The sequence below is a fragment of the Coffea arabica genome, chromosome 2c, assembly GCF_036785885.1.
Source record: "Coffea arabica cultivar ET-39 chromosome 2c, Coffea Arabica ET-39 HiFi, whole genome shotgun sequence".
NCBI classification, from domain to species: Eukaryota; Viridiplantae; Streptophyta; class Magnoliopsida; order Gentianales; family Rubiaceae; genus Coffea; species Coffea arabica.
Window position 1 is genome coordinate 74,955,116 of NC_092312.1, and position 17,227 is coordinate 74,972,342.

At 35.9% G+C, this 17,227-nt stretch overlaps 1 protein-coding gene across 1 annotated transcript; it reads right to left on the reverse strand.

The window, feature by feature from the left end:
• Positions 1-1,791: 1,791 nt before the first annotated feature.
• LOC113728042 (K(+) efflux antiporter 2, chloroplastic) lies at positions 1,792-14,216 on the reverse strand. Its single transcript, XM_027252511.2, has 21 exons — positions 13,914-14,216; positions 11,217-12,956; positions 10,897-11,068; positions 10,696-10,786; positions 10,280-10,416; positions 10,118-10,177; positions 9,884-10,003; positions 9,045-9,113; positions 8,843-8,908; positions 8,378-8,467; positions 8,018-8,122; positions 7,777-7,905; positions 7,211-7,420; positions 5,879-6,028; positions 5,432-5,485; positions 5,229-5,287; positions 3,854-3,920; positions 3,603-3,779; positions 3,323-3,379; positions 2,387-2,461; positions 1,792-2,273 (listed from the first exon to the last, which is right to left on the reverse strand). The coding sequence occupies exons 2-21, from the start codon at positions 12,872-12,874 to the stop codon at positions 2,151-2,153; spliced, it is 3,669 nt and encodes a 1,222-aa protein (XP_027108312.1). The 5' UTR covers positions 12,875-12,956; positions 13,914-14,216; the 3' UTR covers positions 1,792-2,150.
• Between the last annotated feature and the right edge of the window lie 3,011 nt (positions 14,217-17,227).

The following is a 17,227-nucleotide window of genomic DNA, read 5'->3' on the forward strand; positions in this document are numbered from 1 at the left end:
AGACTAAATATAGCCTTGTTAGCATTAATAATTAGAAGGAATTTTTTTTTATATCAAGAATCGATGATGGAAGTGTTGGAAAAACTTTTTTTAACTTCTACGAAGTTCTGCATTTGGATGATTTTTATTGGATTTGATTTTGTTAATATGTAATCACGGGTTGGTGGTGGTTGAGATTCTTTTAAGTATAATGTAATACTTTAGTTTTATTTTTCCTGAATAATCAGAAGAATCCAAAGAATGAAATTTCTTTCTTGCTTCGTATCTTTTTTCTTTCTTTTTCTATTTTGGGAGAACAATGGCGATTAGATAAGGGTGTTTATCGCCCGTAATCAATTATTCAGTAAAAAAAATAAAGCCAATTTTGTTTTTCATCAAGGTCACATCTAATTAAGAATTGGCAGTCAATCAATTCCTTCACCGTACATCTGAAGAAGTAATCCAAAAAAAAAAAAAAAAATAGCCAACATCAAAAAATCACAATTTATAGATAATGAAGGAAACCGAAAGGTAAGAATTATTACAATTTGCATAGAGCAATAGAAGTCAAATATGGAAACACAAGATTAGATGTATCAATCACAACCCAAATATGTTGATCTACCCAAACTCGTCCATCAATAATCCGTCCAATCCCGCCCATTAATTTTGAATGAGTCTAAATGGATGCTCAATTAAACCATTTTAATGGATGGGCAGTGGGTTGAATTGATTCACCCATGTATATCCATTTAAAAATAATTATATATTTAAAACTCAACTTTTAGTGAGCGTTAAACAAATAAATTTGAATTTCTTATCAATCTAATAACAATAAAAGACCATTATTTCTCATCAAACAACATTAGAAAAAAAATAAGTAGAATTTTGAGTAACTTATAAATGAATAATTAGATATACTCATACCCATTTATTAAATAGGTATAAATGAATTATACTCGTTTATTTAAATAGATATAGATGAATTGATCCAATTATATCTATTATCTAATTATAACCCACCCAAACCTTGCCCGATTCTCCCATTTTGATACCTCTTGCACAAGATAATCATAATCGTAAACATGTACTTGCTGCTTGGATATTGAATGAGATGTGGAGTCTGTTTTGAAGCGTGTTTTGATTCTTCTAGATCATTCATTTAAGCATGAGGCATTTCTTATTAGAGAGCTATTCATACATTTTTGGTCGACGGTCCGTGTAAGTTGATGGCTTGGCCAAGTAGTAGACATTGTGAATCCCTCGAGTTGATGACAACCTTTTCTATCCAAATACTCGAGGTGAATAGTAGGGGGTTCAAAGTTACCTCTCGGGTTGATTTTTTTAAGTTACATTCATCAACTCTCCCAATGAAAATAACAGAACTGTTCTATTTTGGATGAACACAGTTCTCTTACCTATGGTCATAAATAAGGGTGTTTATCACCGGCAAGCGGTTATTCGGTTAAAAATAAAGCCAAGTAAGAATTAGCAGTCAATCAGTTCCTTCACCGTACATTCGAAGAAGTAATCCACCAAAAAAAAAAAAAAAAAACCCAACATCAAAAAATCACAATTTATAAATAATGAAGGAAGCAAAAAGGTACGAATTAGTTCAATTTGCATGGAACATTAGCAGTCAAAATATGGAAACGCAAGATTAGATGGGTCAGTCACATTCCAAATATGTTAACTCATCCAAATTCGACCACCAATAACTCGTCCAATTCCGTCTTTTAATTTTGAATGAGTAGTTTTTTTCCCCCAAACGATAACATAATTTTGAATGAGTTTAAATGGATAAAAAATAAGTTGACTGGATTCCCTCTATATATATCTTATCCATTTATTGTAAGAATTAATTGATTCATTCATACATCTGCTCAGAAGTTTTTTCAGACCACTCCCCAAGTCCACCACCCTCCACCACCATCACCATATCAGCTTCACATCTGCTTTTGCCAATTCGTGTTTTTGTCATTTTTTGGCAAGCGGCATGGACCTAACCCTAAAAGCGTGCTATATGGGGTACAAGGAGACTAACTGAACTGTAGACAATCATTGGACTTTGATCTAATGGCTAAGAGGAGGCCCTTTGATCTAATGTCGATCCTTTTTGGGATCGACAAAAATCCCCTCTTGGTCTTTTTGCTCCCATCAGGCAAGATGAACTATACTGCCAGTATTTCTTCATTGACTTGATTATCGTCAGAAGACTCCGGTGGCTGCAATTTCGGTTTGTTCATGATCTTTGTAAATCCATAACCAAGAGAACTTCCACTAGTTTCACAAAGCTGAAAATAAGAAACAGAAATTCAGTTGAAAGCCGGTAGAAGAGGTAAGCCTGATTAGCGAGTGGTAGATCAAGTAATAACTCATCCAAACATGAAGTCCAAATTTACTATACCTCAGTAAGCTCTGAAAGATGTCGTGACCTAAACTCATTGATTGCTGCTGCAATCTCTGACGCAGGCAGTTTAGCCTGGAAGAAAGGTAAAGCATATAAGCAGTAAATTAAAATGTCAAAAAGCATAACTAACTATGATCAGTTATCAAGGCTGCCAATGGCACTATGGCAGTTTTAAGAATGATCATCTCCATTAACTGATCCAACTTTCCCATTTTTTAGATCATACTGTAGGGGGGCACAGACAGACAGAGAGAGAGAGAGATCATACTGTAGACCTAGAGCTGGTCAAACTGCCATCAGTTCATTGCATTCCCATAATAAATCAACATAATAGTAACTACCAATTCAAGGAAAAGGAGAGTTACGGTACAAAAGCCCCAACAACGAGACGCTTGTTCATACATTATATGTGGATAAACGAACCACAACATTTGATTTTTTTTTTCTGCAGCAGAATTCCCAAAAGCAAGGAAACAATTGCAAAAGAAATTCATTACACAAAACTCAAAAAACTCGTGACAAAGAAATGAATATTGAGACCCCTTTTATAATTAAAAAATCATAAACCAGTCTATATTATTCCAAGACAGTCCCACTTCAAGAATACAATAAAGAAACAAAAGACAGATGTTTGAAATTGACCCAGCTCCAGGACATAAATATAGACTATGATTTTTTTCTTTTTCTTTTTTTCAAGAGGGTCAATAGTGGTTCCCCACTTAACCCCCCTTGATGCCTCGAATCCATGACCTATCTGTCACCAACTAGGTTGCGCTTCCTTGTCAAAAATACTATGATTGCGTACTATTTATGAGCCATTCGACAACAAATTTTTGCTTATAAACGACTTAAAAGACCAATCAAAATAGTTCAGCTAAAAGAGGTGCAAAAAAAGGAGCAAAAATGACGTATTCTAATATCCTATTGACTTACTTGTGCGAGTACTGCAGCTGCTAACTGTAGACTTGGTTCCAAAGTCTCTGGAACTACCTGCAAAACTTCTTCAATTCAGAACTCAAAGGCGAAGCATGAATTCCCCACTTTTACTGAAGTGCAAGTTATATGCAGAAAGTTGACATGGCTCTGAGGGGAGAATATTCAAAGGAAAAAATCTAGATAATGTAATCCTGAAAGAATTCGTTTATGTTCCAGTCCATGCAGGATTGAAAGAGTGAGGGAAAATGATAAGAGGTTCAAGGTAAGAGAGAGATACCGCTGTTGCCCCAGCCTTTTCCAAATTGAGGCCATGATCAACATCATGAGCACGGACAAATGTCTTGACATTGGGAAAATACTTGCTTAGAGCCCAGACAGTTCTGTAATTTGCACCAGGAGTATCTAAAGTAATTGCTGCCGCACATGCTCTTTCAGCACCAACTTTATGGAGGACCTAATTTTCAGAAAAGGGAGTGGGTCATGACAAGAAGGTGCAATCAAACAAGAATGATGCAATGGTGTGTTTACCTCTCGACTGCCAGCGTCACCAAAATATACTGGAAGGTCAAGTTGACGACCAAATGCCACTCGATCACTGCAATTGTAAACAATAGTATTAACAATGTGGGTGTAGTTGATGGGTTCACTAATGCTATATTTTTAACCTTCTACTTACAGACAAAATCAATCTCGATGTATAAACATTTACTGTAATTGTACGCACTGCAACATGAAGCAACAACCGAACATTTTTGTGAAAAGACTAGAGATCCATGATTTTGTTCAGCCTTTGAAAGCATTGTCACTGGCTCCCACCCAACCACCCCCCCCCCCCCCCCAAAAAAAAGACCCCAATAAAAAAAGTTAAATTTCAAAGGAAAAAAATTAAAGAAGCTTCAAGCCTATCTTCACCTTCATTAACCTTTTCCCCCCCTTTTATTTTGCATTTTAAGGGGTGTTGGGCAGCCCAGGGAGTTCCCCCACTTGCAAACTACACCCTAAAAAAACTTGACCAAAAAACACTCTTTTCTTGTGTTCTAAGCCATTCCAACATAAATGGCCATGATGGTGGCAAAGAAGTTGACTGGACGATGAGATAAATAGATACCTAAAAATAAATAAGACAAGCTAAGGCGATATAAAGTAAAATAGCTTCTGTAATTTGCAAGTGATTACTTCGTCGCCTTCTCTATTGCAATTTTAGTGTGAAGTAAGTGGTCACCAGCAAACAAAGGAACTGCTTTGCAAGATCTCATGGAATCAGAAAGGAAAAGGAAACAGAGTTTCCAAACTCTGCATGGATGTAGCATATAAGAATGGTGAACAATCTCCATGGATTCAGCTTCTTTCAGAGACTATACAGACTGACTCTCAGACATTAAGACTCCAACCAAATTCCTTGTTTCCAATCACTTACTGTATTATATGCATCAACATCGTTATATTTTCTCCACCCATAGTGTCATGTTTATCATGTTTGTTAGTTTTTAAATCTTTAATGGAAACATTTTGTAAAATTTGATTGAAATCAAGCAACCAAAAAGAAAACTATCCATTCATACCTAGTTTGCTTGCTTCAGCTGATTTTCATTATCAACAAAATTATCTCTACATTGATTTTCATGCAAATTTAACAGAAGGAACTAGCATGAAGGATACTTTCCTTGCTGTCTGCACTGACATTTACTAGTATTAGTTTCTCATTCATCTAGTTTATCGCTCCATTTGAAAAACTATCAAATTAAACTGCAAGTCTGATCAACATAGCTAATATTATCTCGAGACAACATCTATAAAGAAAACCAAGTTAACTACCCAGTACATCAAAAGAAATTTTATCAGAAAACAAGTGCCATGTTATTTTGATCTACTTCAACATAAAAGAAATCCAGTAGATTATTACCTCCTCACATCAAGAGCAACAAATGGAATTAGCCGTTCTGAAAGAAGCTGGGCAATGATCTGTTATAAGGAGTTGGGCAGATCATTACTCTGAGAGGTAGATAATACAGATGAACTTTCAAGAAAATACTAGCATATGAGACTTCCAATGCAAATGATTTAAAACAAAGCAAAAAAAAAAAAGGTATGGATATATGCACAAACCTGACCAACACGTCCAAATCCACAGAGAATGATATGACCTTGCAAATCATCAGTCTAAAAGTGCAAAAAGAATTGGAAAGAAAAAGAAAATTCTTCAGATGTATGAGGCTATTCAAGGAAGTAATTCAATGATCCAAAAGAAAAAGAAACAGGTGACAGTGAAGGCCTAGCGTATTAGGACTCTTCAAAATTGATCAAATACTGGTTAAATTTACAATGAAGTTGGTAAAGGTTAGCTTCAGCAATTCAACAAAAGGAACATAAGGAAATTGGGGAAAAAAAAAAAGAAGATAAATAGGAATGCTCTATTGAGCTCCTTCAGAAGATTATACTCTTATCCTACACACAAAATGAAGTCCAGTAAACTAAAATCAATTTTGTGAACTACCAAGAGGGGCTGATCTAGATATCAGCTAGCATCTGGTAAAAAAAAGTTGAGTAATTCACCTCACTTTCCACAGGCAATAAGCTTCGGACATCATGGAGCTCAAAACGAGAGGCTATTAGCTGGCCTCCAGCAGCTAACCAAGGTGTAAGGGCCATAGAAACACCCACCACGAGAAACAGCAAAGATGATAGCTGAGAAGACATTATTCCCTGAAGACATCAGCAAGTTAGAAAAAAACAGTTAAAACTACAGCTTCAGGGTCCAAAGCTTCTTGTTATAAACTATTCCAAATGAAGTACGTTATGAGCTGGGTAACAGACACGAGGGCCCCATCTGTTTTAAAGCCATTGCAATGGAAGAATCTAGTTCTCTTGACAAGGCAAAAATGTAAATGACACAATTATGGCATACCAACTATTGCAATCTAAGAAAACTGTTATCAATAGAGCAAAAAATCTTACATGAGAATGAAATTTATCCAGAGGGAAGTGGATCATTTTGTATGATATTTTACCACAGCAAATCAAACATGTACAGCAAGTTTACCAGCTAGTAAAGACGCTCATAAAAGCAACTATGTTTCTACCGAAAAAAAAATCTTCAGCTGCGGACAAAAAGTCAAAGAACTAAACCAGATTTACTTTTAAGATCTCTATTTGAAAGAAGAGGCATCTGATGACAAAGATGTAATCTTTGGAAGGTTTATCAGGAGTCGAAATCCACAGGCATGCATGCTCATATTCCATCAGGCACAGGAAAAAAAACGAAAATGATCTACCACTCTCACCCAGATTTAAATCAGGAAAGATGTTGTCAATAATGAAGAAAGGATAGAGGAGGATATTGGTTGTGAGGAGCTCAAAATAGAAAATTGGTACCAAAGCTCCCATTGACCCTCCTCAATGAGATACTTTTCGCCTTATTTAAATCAGTTAAAGAAAAGCCAGCCATACTTCAAAAAGATATATCCTAGCAAAGTCAACCATTTTATCAAGAAATAATCAAATGGCTGCACATATATTTATCATGTTCAGGGTATCATCCCAGGTACCTCTAGAGAATGTCTATGGTATCATTAAAATATAAAAATAAAAAATGAGCTTTTTAAAGAAGCATACTGTTAAAAGAGTAAGGGTATTCTTGTAAATAATATGATGACTAGATGTTTCTCCCAAAAACATATTATCACACACGTACACCAAGATTTCATAATCATATAGTGTCAATAAAGAAAATGACAACATTAACCAAAAGGGAAAGAACTGACAAGTTAGGTGGTAAATCACATAAGCAATGTCCTGAACCTGGTATAAAGTTTATCATATAATAACTTTAGATGGACAGAAGATGAATAATTGTCCACAGATAAGAAGGAAATATTTCTAGGAAACCTGATTAACAGCTTCACCAAAGGCGACAAAGGCAAACTCTCCTCCCGGAGCAAGCAGAAGGCCAACTCTTATAGCTGATATAATTGAAATTCCAAAAAGTTTACCAACTAAAGCAACCAAAATGGTCTTGCCAGCTATCAGAAGTCCTAATGTCCCCGCTATGACAGGAAAGTTAGAAACAAGAAGTTTAGGATCAATTGACATTCCAACCTGCAACAGGAAAATGTACTGCAATTAGATGCAAGTAATTCTGACTTTTGTTAAGAGATCCAGTTCTGCCAATATTATCCTATTCATGCACTTCCATTTGTAAACCTTCTTCTTTAGTCTACAGTAAAAAGAATATTACAGTGTAATGCAAACACAAGTTTACTCTCTCCACTAGTACTCCAGGGAACAAAACGTAAATAACAGTCAGCATTGAGAAAAGCTGGAAAATGTTCAAAAGAAGAATCTGAATGTAGATAGGGCCATTGTGGAGAAGATAAATCAGACAAAATAAGAAACTTGCATATGTGGTAAACTTTGTTCATATTTGACTTACAGTTGGAAACATGAGGACCTACCGTCATGAAGAAAAGGCCCAATAAAAGGCCACGATATGGAGCAATATCTGATTCCACTTGCAATGAAAATTCAGTCTCTGCTAGAAGCAAACCAGCCAAAAATGCACCCAAAGCCATAGATAGGCCAGCCTGTTTCAGTATTGCAGTATCCCCATTATTGCATGAGCCAGAGTAACAAGTAGTGATATTAGACCAAATCCAAGAATAAGTAACAACCAGAGAGAAACATAAATGCACCTACCCTGGCAGTTAGGAGACTGGTTCCCAAAATAACAAGAAGTGTGTTTGCAGAGAATATTTCTGCATTCTGATTCTCAGCTATTTGCTTATAAATTGGCCGAAGCAACTGCATAATAACCAGAATACAAGAAAAACGACAAGTGTTACTCTTGTTGAACCAAAATACAAGATCCACACATCTCATGCAAAATGTAATAACTTAGTATTCTCTGTAAGCACAATAACATTTGAAGACTGTCTTCAATTTGAAAAGCAGCAATGATACATGTATACACGTGTAACAGCAGACAGAAGCTTAAGATATATAAACAGGACTCATTATTGTGATAATTCTCTGTTGCAACAAGCATGTAAAGCTTACTAAGCGTCCTCCAGCAATAATGGCAGCAATAGCAACAATTGCCTTGACAGCAGCCAATCCAAGGGCTTCAGCAATGGCCTGAAAACCAATCTGAAAAGCGAAATAATACTTGAAGGTTACAGAAAACCATGATGATGACATATTTAGACATGACGAAGTTTTCTAGTTAACATTTAGGGTGTGAAAAGCAACTTTAATCACCAAGGTAATACTTAAAAGAGAAAAAATTATCTTTTAATATCACAGTTCCATGAGATAAGTTGCTAAAAAATGTGGAAGTCGCAATTCCTTCTGATAAACTGTAAAAACAATGTGCAATAAAGTTTTAGTTGAAGGTTTCGTGAAATCAAGATGAATAAAATAATCAAGGGACAAAGCAAATTGCGCAACTTTGTTCAAAAAATAAAGAAATTTGGTAGAAAAATTCAGTAATAAAGTCTGAAAGGTTATGGAAGAAATTTTTACCCCTCCTTTAGATGAATTTGGTGAAATAAGGGGTATGAGGATAAGCAAAACCACCACGGCCAGATCCTGTGAAAAGTAGAAATGGAGATTTCACATATGCTACAATTAGCAAAGCATAAGCACAGAAACCATGACAACGAAGCAACAGAAAATGAGAAGAGAAAGGAACTTCAGACACAAGCTTGAGCTTTTGCGTGTGCACCTGGAAAAGTAAAACAGAGAATGTAGCACGTCCATGGCGAGATGTACTCTCCCCTCGTTCTTGTAATACCTGTAAATATCCTATTAATATTATTCTATTGCCTCTAATAGAAAACCAAAAGAGCAAAATTAGTTGAAGAGTGATCATCACATCAAAAGTAAACCCAACCAGGAATCAGGGAACAGAAACAAAATGAAGTAAGAACGCATGCAAGCACATACAGTCAGAAATTCACATTCTTTCAGAATAAGAGTTTAGTTCTCTAAAGACGAGGTCAAAGCACATATGTTCCAAATCTTTCTAGCAGAAATTACTACACCAACAAAACTTAGAAAAAGGTCAATAAGGCCAGTAGTATTTTGCCCAGGCATAACAATTATACACCATGATCAACATGCCACAAGGTAAACCGCATGTGGAAGTCTATGATTAATTCATTCAAAGAAGGTAGGAAATATATAACAGCACCACTCCATTTCTCATTGGAAGTGGAATACAAACATCTAAACAAATATTTATTGGGTGAATTTAAGCTCTGTATATACATGATATGTTTCATAATCCACTTAACCTGGAACAAAGGTTCCTTAGGGGGCAAATACTTTACTAACAATAAAAACCAAAGACAATTGATCTGAAAAGAGCAAATTATGCAAATTCCTGCACATGGAGTAAAGGACAGAGAGTTTGCTGACAGGAAATGCTATTCAGCTTAGTCTAAGTTTTTGTGCATTCATCCAAAGAGGTAAAATCCTACAAATTCAATTATTAAGTTCATCCAAGTCATTGTGCATTCATCTAAAGAGGTAAAAACCTACAAATAGAATTATTAAGTTCACCTGGAGGACAACAGCAGTAGACGATAATGCAAGACCATTACCAATCACAATTGCAGCAGGACCAGCCTGCCCAGCAACAAAATGAGCAACCAAGCCAACTACTACAGCTGTCACCAGGACCTACATTTTAAAGACACAAAATATGCAGAATTAGAAACTACTGCATGTAACCAAATTGATATGCAGCCCTATGGAGAAAGAAGTTGGCTGAAAAATACAAAGTATTTCAGTCACCTGAGCGGAGCCCAATCCAAAAACATATTTCTTCATGGAACTTAAACGTTCAACAGAAAGCTGCAAAAAAGTAAAGGCAAAGATTCGCCTTCCATTGGTATTCAAGTTGATAAATTTAAGTATCATGTAAAAAAATAAAAAATAAAATTTGATGGGCTTCACCTCAAGGCCAATATTAAATAGCAAGAAGACAACTCCAAATTCTGCTATTGCCTTGGTGCCATGTACGTGACGAATAATTGAAAGACCATAGGGTCCAATCAGAATTCCAGCAGCGAGATACCCAAGAACAGGGCTGCCTGAAAATTGCAGCAGTCAAAAAACTCAATCACTAGGCACAAATAACAAAATAAAACTGTTTATTTCATAGAGAAAATCTTATCCAGGGACATGGTACATCTCAAAAAATGAAACAGATAGATTCTACAGAAATCAGAAATCTTATACTTACTGTCATGTTCAACACTGAGTAACAGGACAGGTGGAGAACAATGAATAAAAAGTTTAAAGAACAAGCTAGTAAGAAGTACAAGGCAATCTCTTGCAGGAAAGGAAAGAAAAAAAGACGCATTTATTACCTCCAGGAATTTTTTGGAAAATCGGCACAAAAATAACACTTGCAAGTAATAACCATAACATGTCAAAAAGGGATGCTTCCTCCTCGTTTACCTAACAAGAATAAAACACATAGCCAAAAAAAATAAATCTATAAGTCAAAAAATACAAATGAGAGATTGAATAACAGATTTTAAGTACTAGAAGGCTCTTGAAACACATGCCTCTTGATGTGGAAGCATCTCGATTAGTTTCTTAATCTTTTTAGGCAATTTACGCATTTGTCGAACAAGAGGCTTTGCATTTGTAGAAACTTCATCGATGCTAGAAGTGATGAGATCTGGTGGTTGAAATAGCAGTGGTAGCCTGTCTGCCCGTTTGACATAAAATGCAATCCTAACAGGTTTGAACAGTAAATCATAATGAGTGTAGCTTCCTCTATACTTTGCAAAGTTATAGCACATTATGCTTTTGAAGTGATTAAATGTATCAATCTAATGAGTTGATGCAATAAAAAGTAAATAAGTTTTACAGCTGGACTTACCCTGCTCCCACAAGCAATGACCCAACAACCAACTTTGGCAACTCTTTCCTAGCAGTCTCCATAAGACCGCGAAACAGTGAAGCAGGTGTGAACTCCTCATCTGCAGCTGAAAAAAATGAAGCAGAGAAGAAACGGGATGATTTTTTCAGTAATGCCTTTGGAGCAATCAGTGGTGACCCCTCCTTATTTAATTCTCTTTGAACTTCCTGCTTTTTACTTTGTCCAACTTTAACTTTGTCAGCTTCTACTTCAGCATCTCTTTCTAAATCTACCCTAAATCTCCCGCTCTCTTCATCACTTCCATCAGAAAGACTGTCAGACCTCAGATTGGAAGTATCAAATTGACTGTCAGGTATAGTCTCAAAAACTAACTTATTACCATCACCAGTCAGGTTCATGCTTTTCTCACTGGCACTGACAATTGTTCCTTCATTCAGCTCCTCAACAACTGCTATGTCACCTAGCAACAGTTCTTGGGACGTAAATGCATTTTGCGGCATTGTGGTTTCAGAGATATCAATATCGGAACTGGCTAGATTCTTCTCTGCTCTCTGTAAGGCAATCTCCGCATCACTCACCCGCTGTGCGATCTCAAGTTCAAAAGCAACAGCTTGCTCTGCCAAAAGCATTATGTTTGCTACATCCTCCTCTGCTTTCAAGGCATTCATGTCAGCTAGCTGAGCAACTTGATTCAACCTGTCCACTTCCTTTTGCAATTCTTCTTTTCTACTTTGTAACCGATTCAGTTCAGACTCACAATTCGCTAAATTGTCCTGGCATTCTCTTATATCCTCCTGAGCAGCCAAGAGCTCTTCTTCTTCCTTTCTAAATGAATCTAATTCTTCCCCTCCACTTTCATCACCAGCAGTTTCTCCAGTTTCCAAGGGGCTATTCTTTTCATTCACAGTTCTTAACAAATCAATTGCAACCTGAAGCCTTGCCTCAGCCAAAGAAAGGGCCATGATTGCTTTCTGGACAGCTTCTTTTGCAACAGCCTCTTCATTTACAATCTCTTGGATGCTACTGAGGGTACCGTTAACATCATTCCAAGCATTTGCTGCTTCATCTTTTAATGCTATAGCAGTTTCAGATATCCTTTGTGCTTTCTCCTCAAAAATAGTGCTGTTAACCTTTGCAGCCTCCAACTCATTGAGTGCCTTTTGCAGCAATTCCCGTAATTCCTCCAAACTAGGCACCTCTGGTTCTTCTCCTTCTGGTCCTTCTTTCAATACACTTGACTCTTCACTGGTATTAGACGCAGTCCCAGAGACATCATCATTAACTCCTTCGGAGACATCTAAATCCCTATTACTACCATCAACAAAAGCTACCGAATCATTTCCCTGACAGTGAGGTGGAACTTGCTTTAATGCTTTGAAAACACTCCGAGGATAGTAAGCAGCCGATCTATAGGAATCATAGGGCTGTAAAAAGTTGTTTACTTGGCTTCTAATGATGCCACCGCAATAAGCACTGCTCTGTTTCAACCTCCGAATGGGACATGCTCTAACCAAAAGTCTTGGGTAACCAAGAAATCTAAGATGAAAGCTTTTACATCTAATACCTGGAGAGAGATTAAATTGTTCTAGACTCCTGTAGCTAACGACATTACTTGCATGAATTACATTTGCCTGATTGAAACTACTTGCAAACTCCATGTCTCGATGCCTTTCTACCGAGTAAAGTGAAGAAAATCCATCACCAAGTTGGCTGAGTGTACATATCCGCTACGGAAATTGACTGCGTTGAAGTCAACACTTGTCAAGTAAATGATTATTACAACCATCAAGTGCTACAAATAATTATGCCTGATAACTACGTAACAATCAAATGGTTCCAACGGCATAAGCCAATCACATTAAAGATGATATTCTGATAAATTAGATCAATGTAGTCTTGAGCTAATGGCACGAGAGTATCATCCTCTCAACACTTACAGATATGTGTGTGTATGCGTCTCTGCACGTGCACGCATGCGTGTGAGCAAGTATGTGACTGTATATGGGTGTGCGCTTAAACGTATGCATTACAAACAGCATTTTTGTGCCAAAAACCCAAGTTCAACTAGCAGGACAGCGTTCCAGTCTTTAGAACACAAACTAAAACGGTTTTCATAATTTAGTTGCACAACTTCAATACTTCATTTCCTAAATGCCAAATGCCACGTCTCAAAAAAAAATAATGATTATTATGTCGCAATACAATTCTCAACTCCAAATGCCGTGTCTCATTGCCACCACAAAAAAAAAACTATTAAATTGAGTCCGAATTCATACACACGAGAATTAAATTGGGCGCGGCGCAGATGCACAGTACTTATACGTGTGGTTAATTTTTTTTTTTCCACTCACTTTTCAACTAGTTTGGAATTAAACACACAAGAATTAATGTTTGAAACAAATTTTTAGCGCCATTGGACTGCCATTGACCGCTTCGCAGACCTACACAGAGATCATCGACTCCACAAAGCAATCCTAATTCGACTATCTCGATCGATGATTCCTATACTCAGCTCATTTCAATTCGTAAAATTAGAACATGACAGAAAATGGACGAAAAAAAACACGCACGCAGACACGCATATATGTGTGTGCGCGCGCGCGCAGAAACTGACGAATTGAATGCATAAACAAGTACGCACATGTAAATTTGAAATTGAAATTAGAGAGTTTCGGCGAAATGGAGAGGTAAACTCACCGATGAAGAGAGTGAAGTAGACTAGAAGAAGTTGGTGGCGGAGTGGCCGAGTGGAGGAGCTTCGGAGAAATGGATTTTGTTTTCTGGGGAAAGTTTTAGAGAGAGAGAAAAAATTAAGGGAAGCCGAAAATGGATCGACGGGGCTGGGTCTCGTGATATTTGTAGTGGTACTACTGCACTGCTGCTACTACTTGAATTTATTTTACGATGAGATTATGGAAATTCGTTTCTGGCCTCGCCTTCCTTGGCCTACTAGTTGCCTTCTCCCACCTCTCCACTCCTCTTGCACTCCACTTCCGGTTCAGGAAGAGCAAGCAAAAAGACACCGATGTTTTTGCTGGAAAATAGAAGACGTGGGGGTAAAATAAAAAATAAAAAAAAAGAAGATATTAACAACGGGGACCTATGATATATGGATAATTTATTAGTAATTTTACTAAAATGCCCTCCATTCTCGTATGAATTTTTTCTTTTCCTTTTCTTTTTCCCCTCCTTTGGAAATTTTAATTAAGTCTCATTTCATATCAAGTATAATTGCATATTTACATGGAATTGTTTACTTCTTGTATATAGAGATTTTCGTATGGATGTCATGTTCTTGTCTTCTCTCTTGGTTTGTAGTAGAAGTATATTACCCAATATAAATGGTGGAATGAATGTCGACAAATACCTATAACTTCCTAAGAAAAATATCATATGAGAAATATTTCTTGTAATAAAAAATTCTTTTATTTTTTTTTAGTTGGGAAAGGGTGAAATTTAATAAATTGAGAAGGGACGGAAAATTAGAACTCAGAATATCTATATTTTGAAGTTTCAACTTTAGTCACCGCACTCAAAACTTCCTCGATTTGTAATAACGAATTTATACCCAAAAAACCTACCTACAATTTTCTTCAATGCTGTATTAGGTGATCGTGTAAAAATGAGATATTAAGGCAGTTGAGGTTGACCTAATATCCCAATGCCACCTTGAAAAAGTAGACTATAACATGTCTTAGCAATAATGTAAATCTTACAACCATGCTGCCCCAATTACTTTATTAAAAAAAAAAAAAATCAAGCAGCGATTGTGGTCATGTATAAAAAAATATTTTTTTCCATCCTTCTATAACCAAAAAAAAAAATTTTAATGAAAATAAAAAATATTTCGTGATAGTTGTATTTCAAAAATACGGCCATAATTGAAATATTTTTTGAAATCAACAATATTTCTAGAAATTCGCCCCATATATTATACTTTAGGCCCTCATGCGTTCAGTGCTAATTATATTTTATTCGCTTGTGTTCTATTCGTGAATGCGTCTGCATTTGCGTTTTGTTTCTCTTATTTTTAGTTAATGGTTTTTATATGCACTAATAATTGGAGATGATATGATGTGTGTAAGTAACCTCATGAGTTGCCCGTGTCTTAACTTGCACTTTACAATCAAGATCATTGAGTGGCCATATTTTCTATTGCAGTCAATTTCTACTTGATAGATTTTACCATACTTATTCCTATTAATAAACCCCAAAAAAAAGAAGAAATTTTTTCTCTCAAATGAACTATAAAAAAAAAAAAAAAAAAAATACACCATGGAGTTCAACAACCTTTGCTATGAGAAGAAAGTAGATAACAAAATGAATGTGGTAAAATCTTTCTATGTAAATAGTAATGTACAAATTCTAGGTCATTCTTTAGAATTTGAGTTGAAGTAGAGAAAAAAACATAAAAATTATTTATTACTTCATTACCTAAACAAATGTTGTTGTCAAGATAATCACCGATGATCGTTTTTTAAGATTGACTATATATAAACAAATACTAACAGCGCATAACTGTCTCTAAACATTGTAACTATCAAAATTACAATCATTTTGTGGAAAGAAGATCAAAATAGCAAAATTAGCTTTAGTAATGAAAATTTATATAAAATTAATTTGCAGAAAAGATTCATGCATTTAAGCTGTACACATATTTTTTCAACTCCCGTAATGACTTTTCGTTGAAATAATTAATCCTAATCCCAGATTAACCTCCAAAAGCCAGCAACTCTTGAAGGCAACCCAGGGACTTAACTACCCAAATTTCTCCTAGAACCGATGCGGGACTACTTAACTAGGACCGTAGAGCACCTGCTACTAAGTGTGTACTAACACCCAATACCCCAGAATTCCTAGTTATTTGTCTTTTTTTCAACTCCGGTAATGACTTTTCGCTGAAAAAATTAACCCTAAGCGTGTACAGTACACATATCGCATGTGCCTTTAGCGCTAGTTTGAATTATTCATTCGCCCACAATCAACTGCAACACAAGCTTAGTCCTGGCTGAGTCATCAGTATTAAACTAATGAGCAATTGGACCTTTTTAGCCGCTAACCTACCAAACTCTGTAATTGTTGGCATGGTCTCCAAACAGCCTCGGACCCAATTTAGCCCTTCTCAAATGGTGATGATTATGTCCAATGAGACTTTTGCTCTCTTAGTACAAAAAATTAATTGTATTTAGACGGATCCCATTTTCATATAAAAGTTTTAGACGAAGAAATTGGGAAACTCGATTTAAGGGGGAACTTGGAAATTGTATAGCTAATTTATTTCCTTGTCAATAAATCCTTAAAAAAAAAGGGGGAAAAAAACTACAAAACGCAAACGGCAATAGGTGGCTAGTGTAGTGGAGTCTTCTAATGGTTAGATGCCGAAGGATATTCTCATAATCGGTCATGCCATTCCATTTTTGTTGGCATCTGCGGATGTATGACAGTTTTCTTAGGAGAATAATGACATTTTATTGCACGTTTTATTCTCGTAAGGGCCGCCGCTTTTGGAAAAACGTCTAAACATCGTGATTTCGACACAAATCTGATCTTAAGTAGAAATTGATGTTCAGAAACATGACCTTAAACTTGAACTACCTACCTTTAACTTTAAGATGAGGCAAGTTTTTCTCAGGCACTAATAGAGTACTACGTCACTAGGCCTTGTTCTCGATTATTTTAGAGTTTACAAAATTTGATTATAGAAAATAATTATAGAGAATAATCAAAATCAACAAAAGCTATTTCCTGTTCTCTGTTACTTTAGATTTTTACAGATTTTGATTATAAAAATTAATTATATAAAATAATTAATTAGAATCAGTAAAAAGCTACGTACTATTTGTGTGATTATAGATTTTGACTTTTTTTCATCATAAAAAATGTACGGAGATCAGAATACAAAAGCAATCGAGAATATCACAAACATTAATTCTCTAAAATTGAAATCTATAATCAGTTAAAGTAATCAATACGAAGAATAAGCCTGGCCTGTAGTGTACGTTTAACTAGAT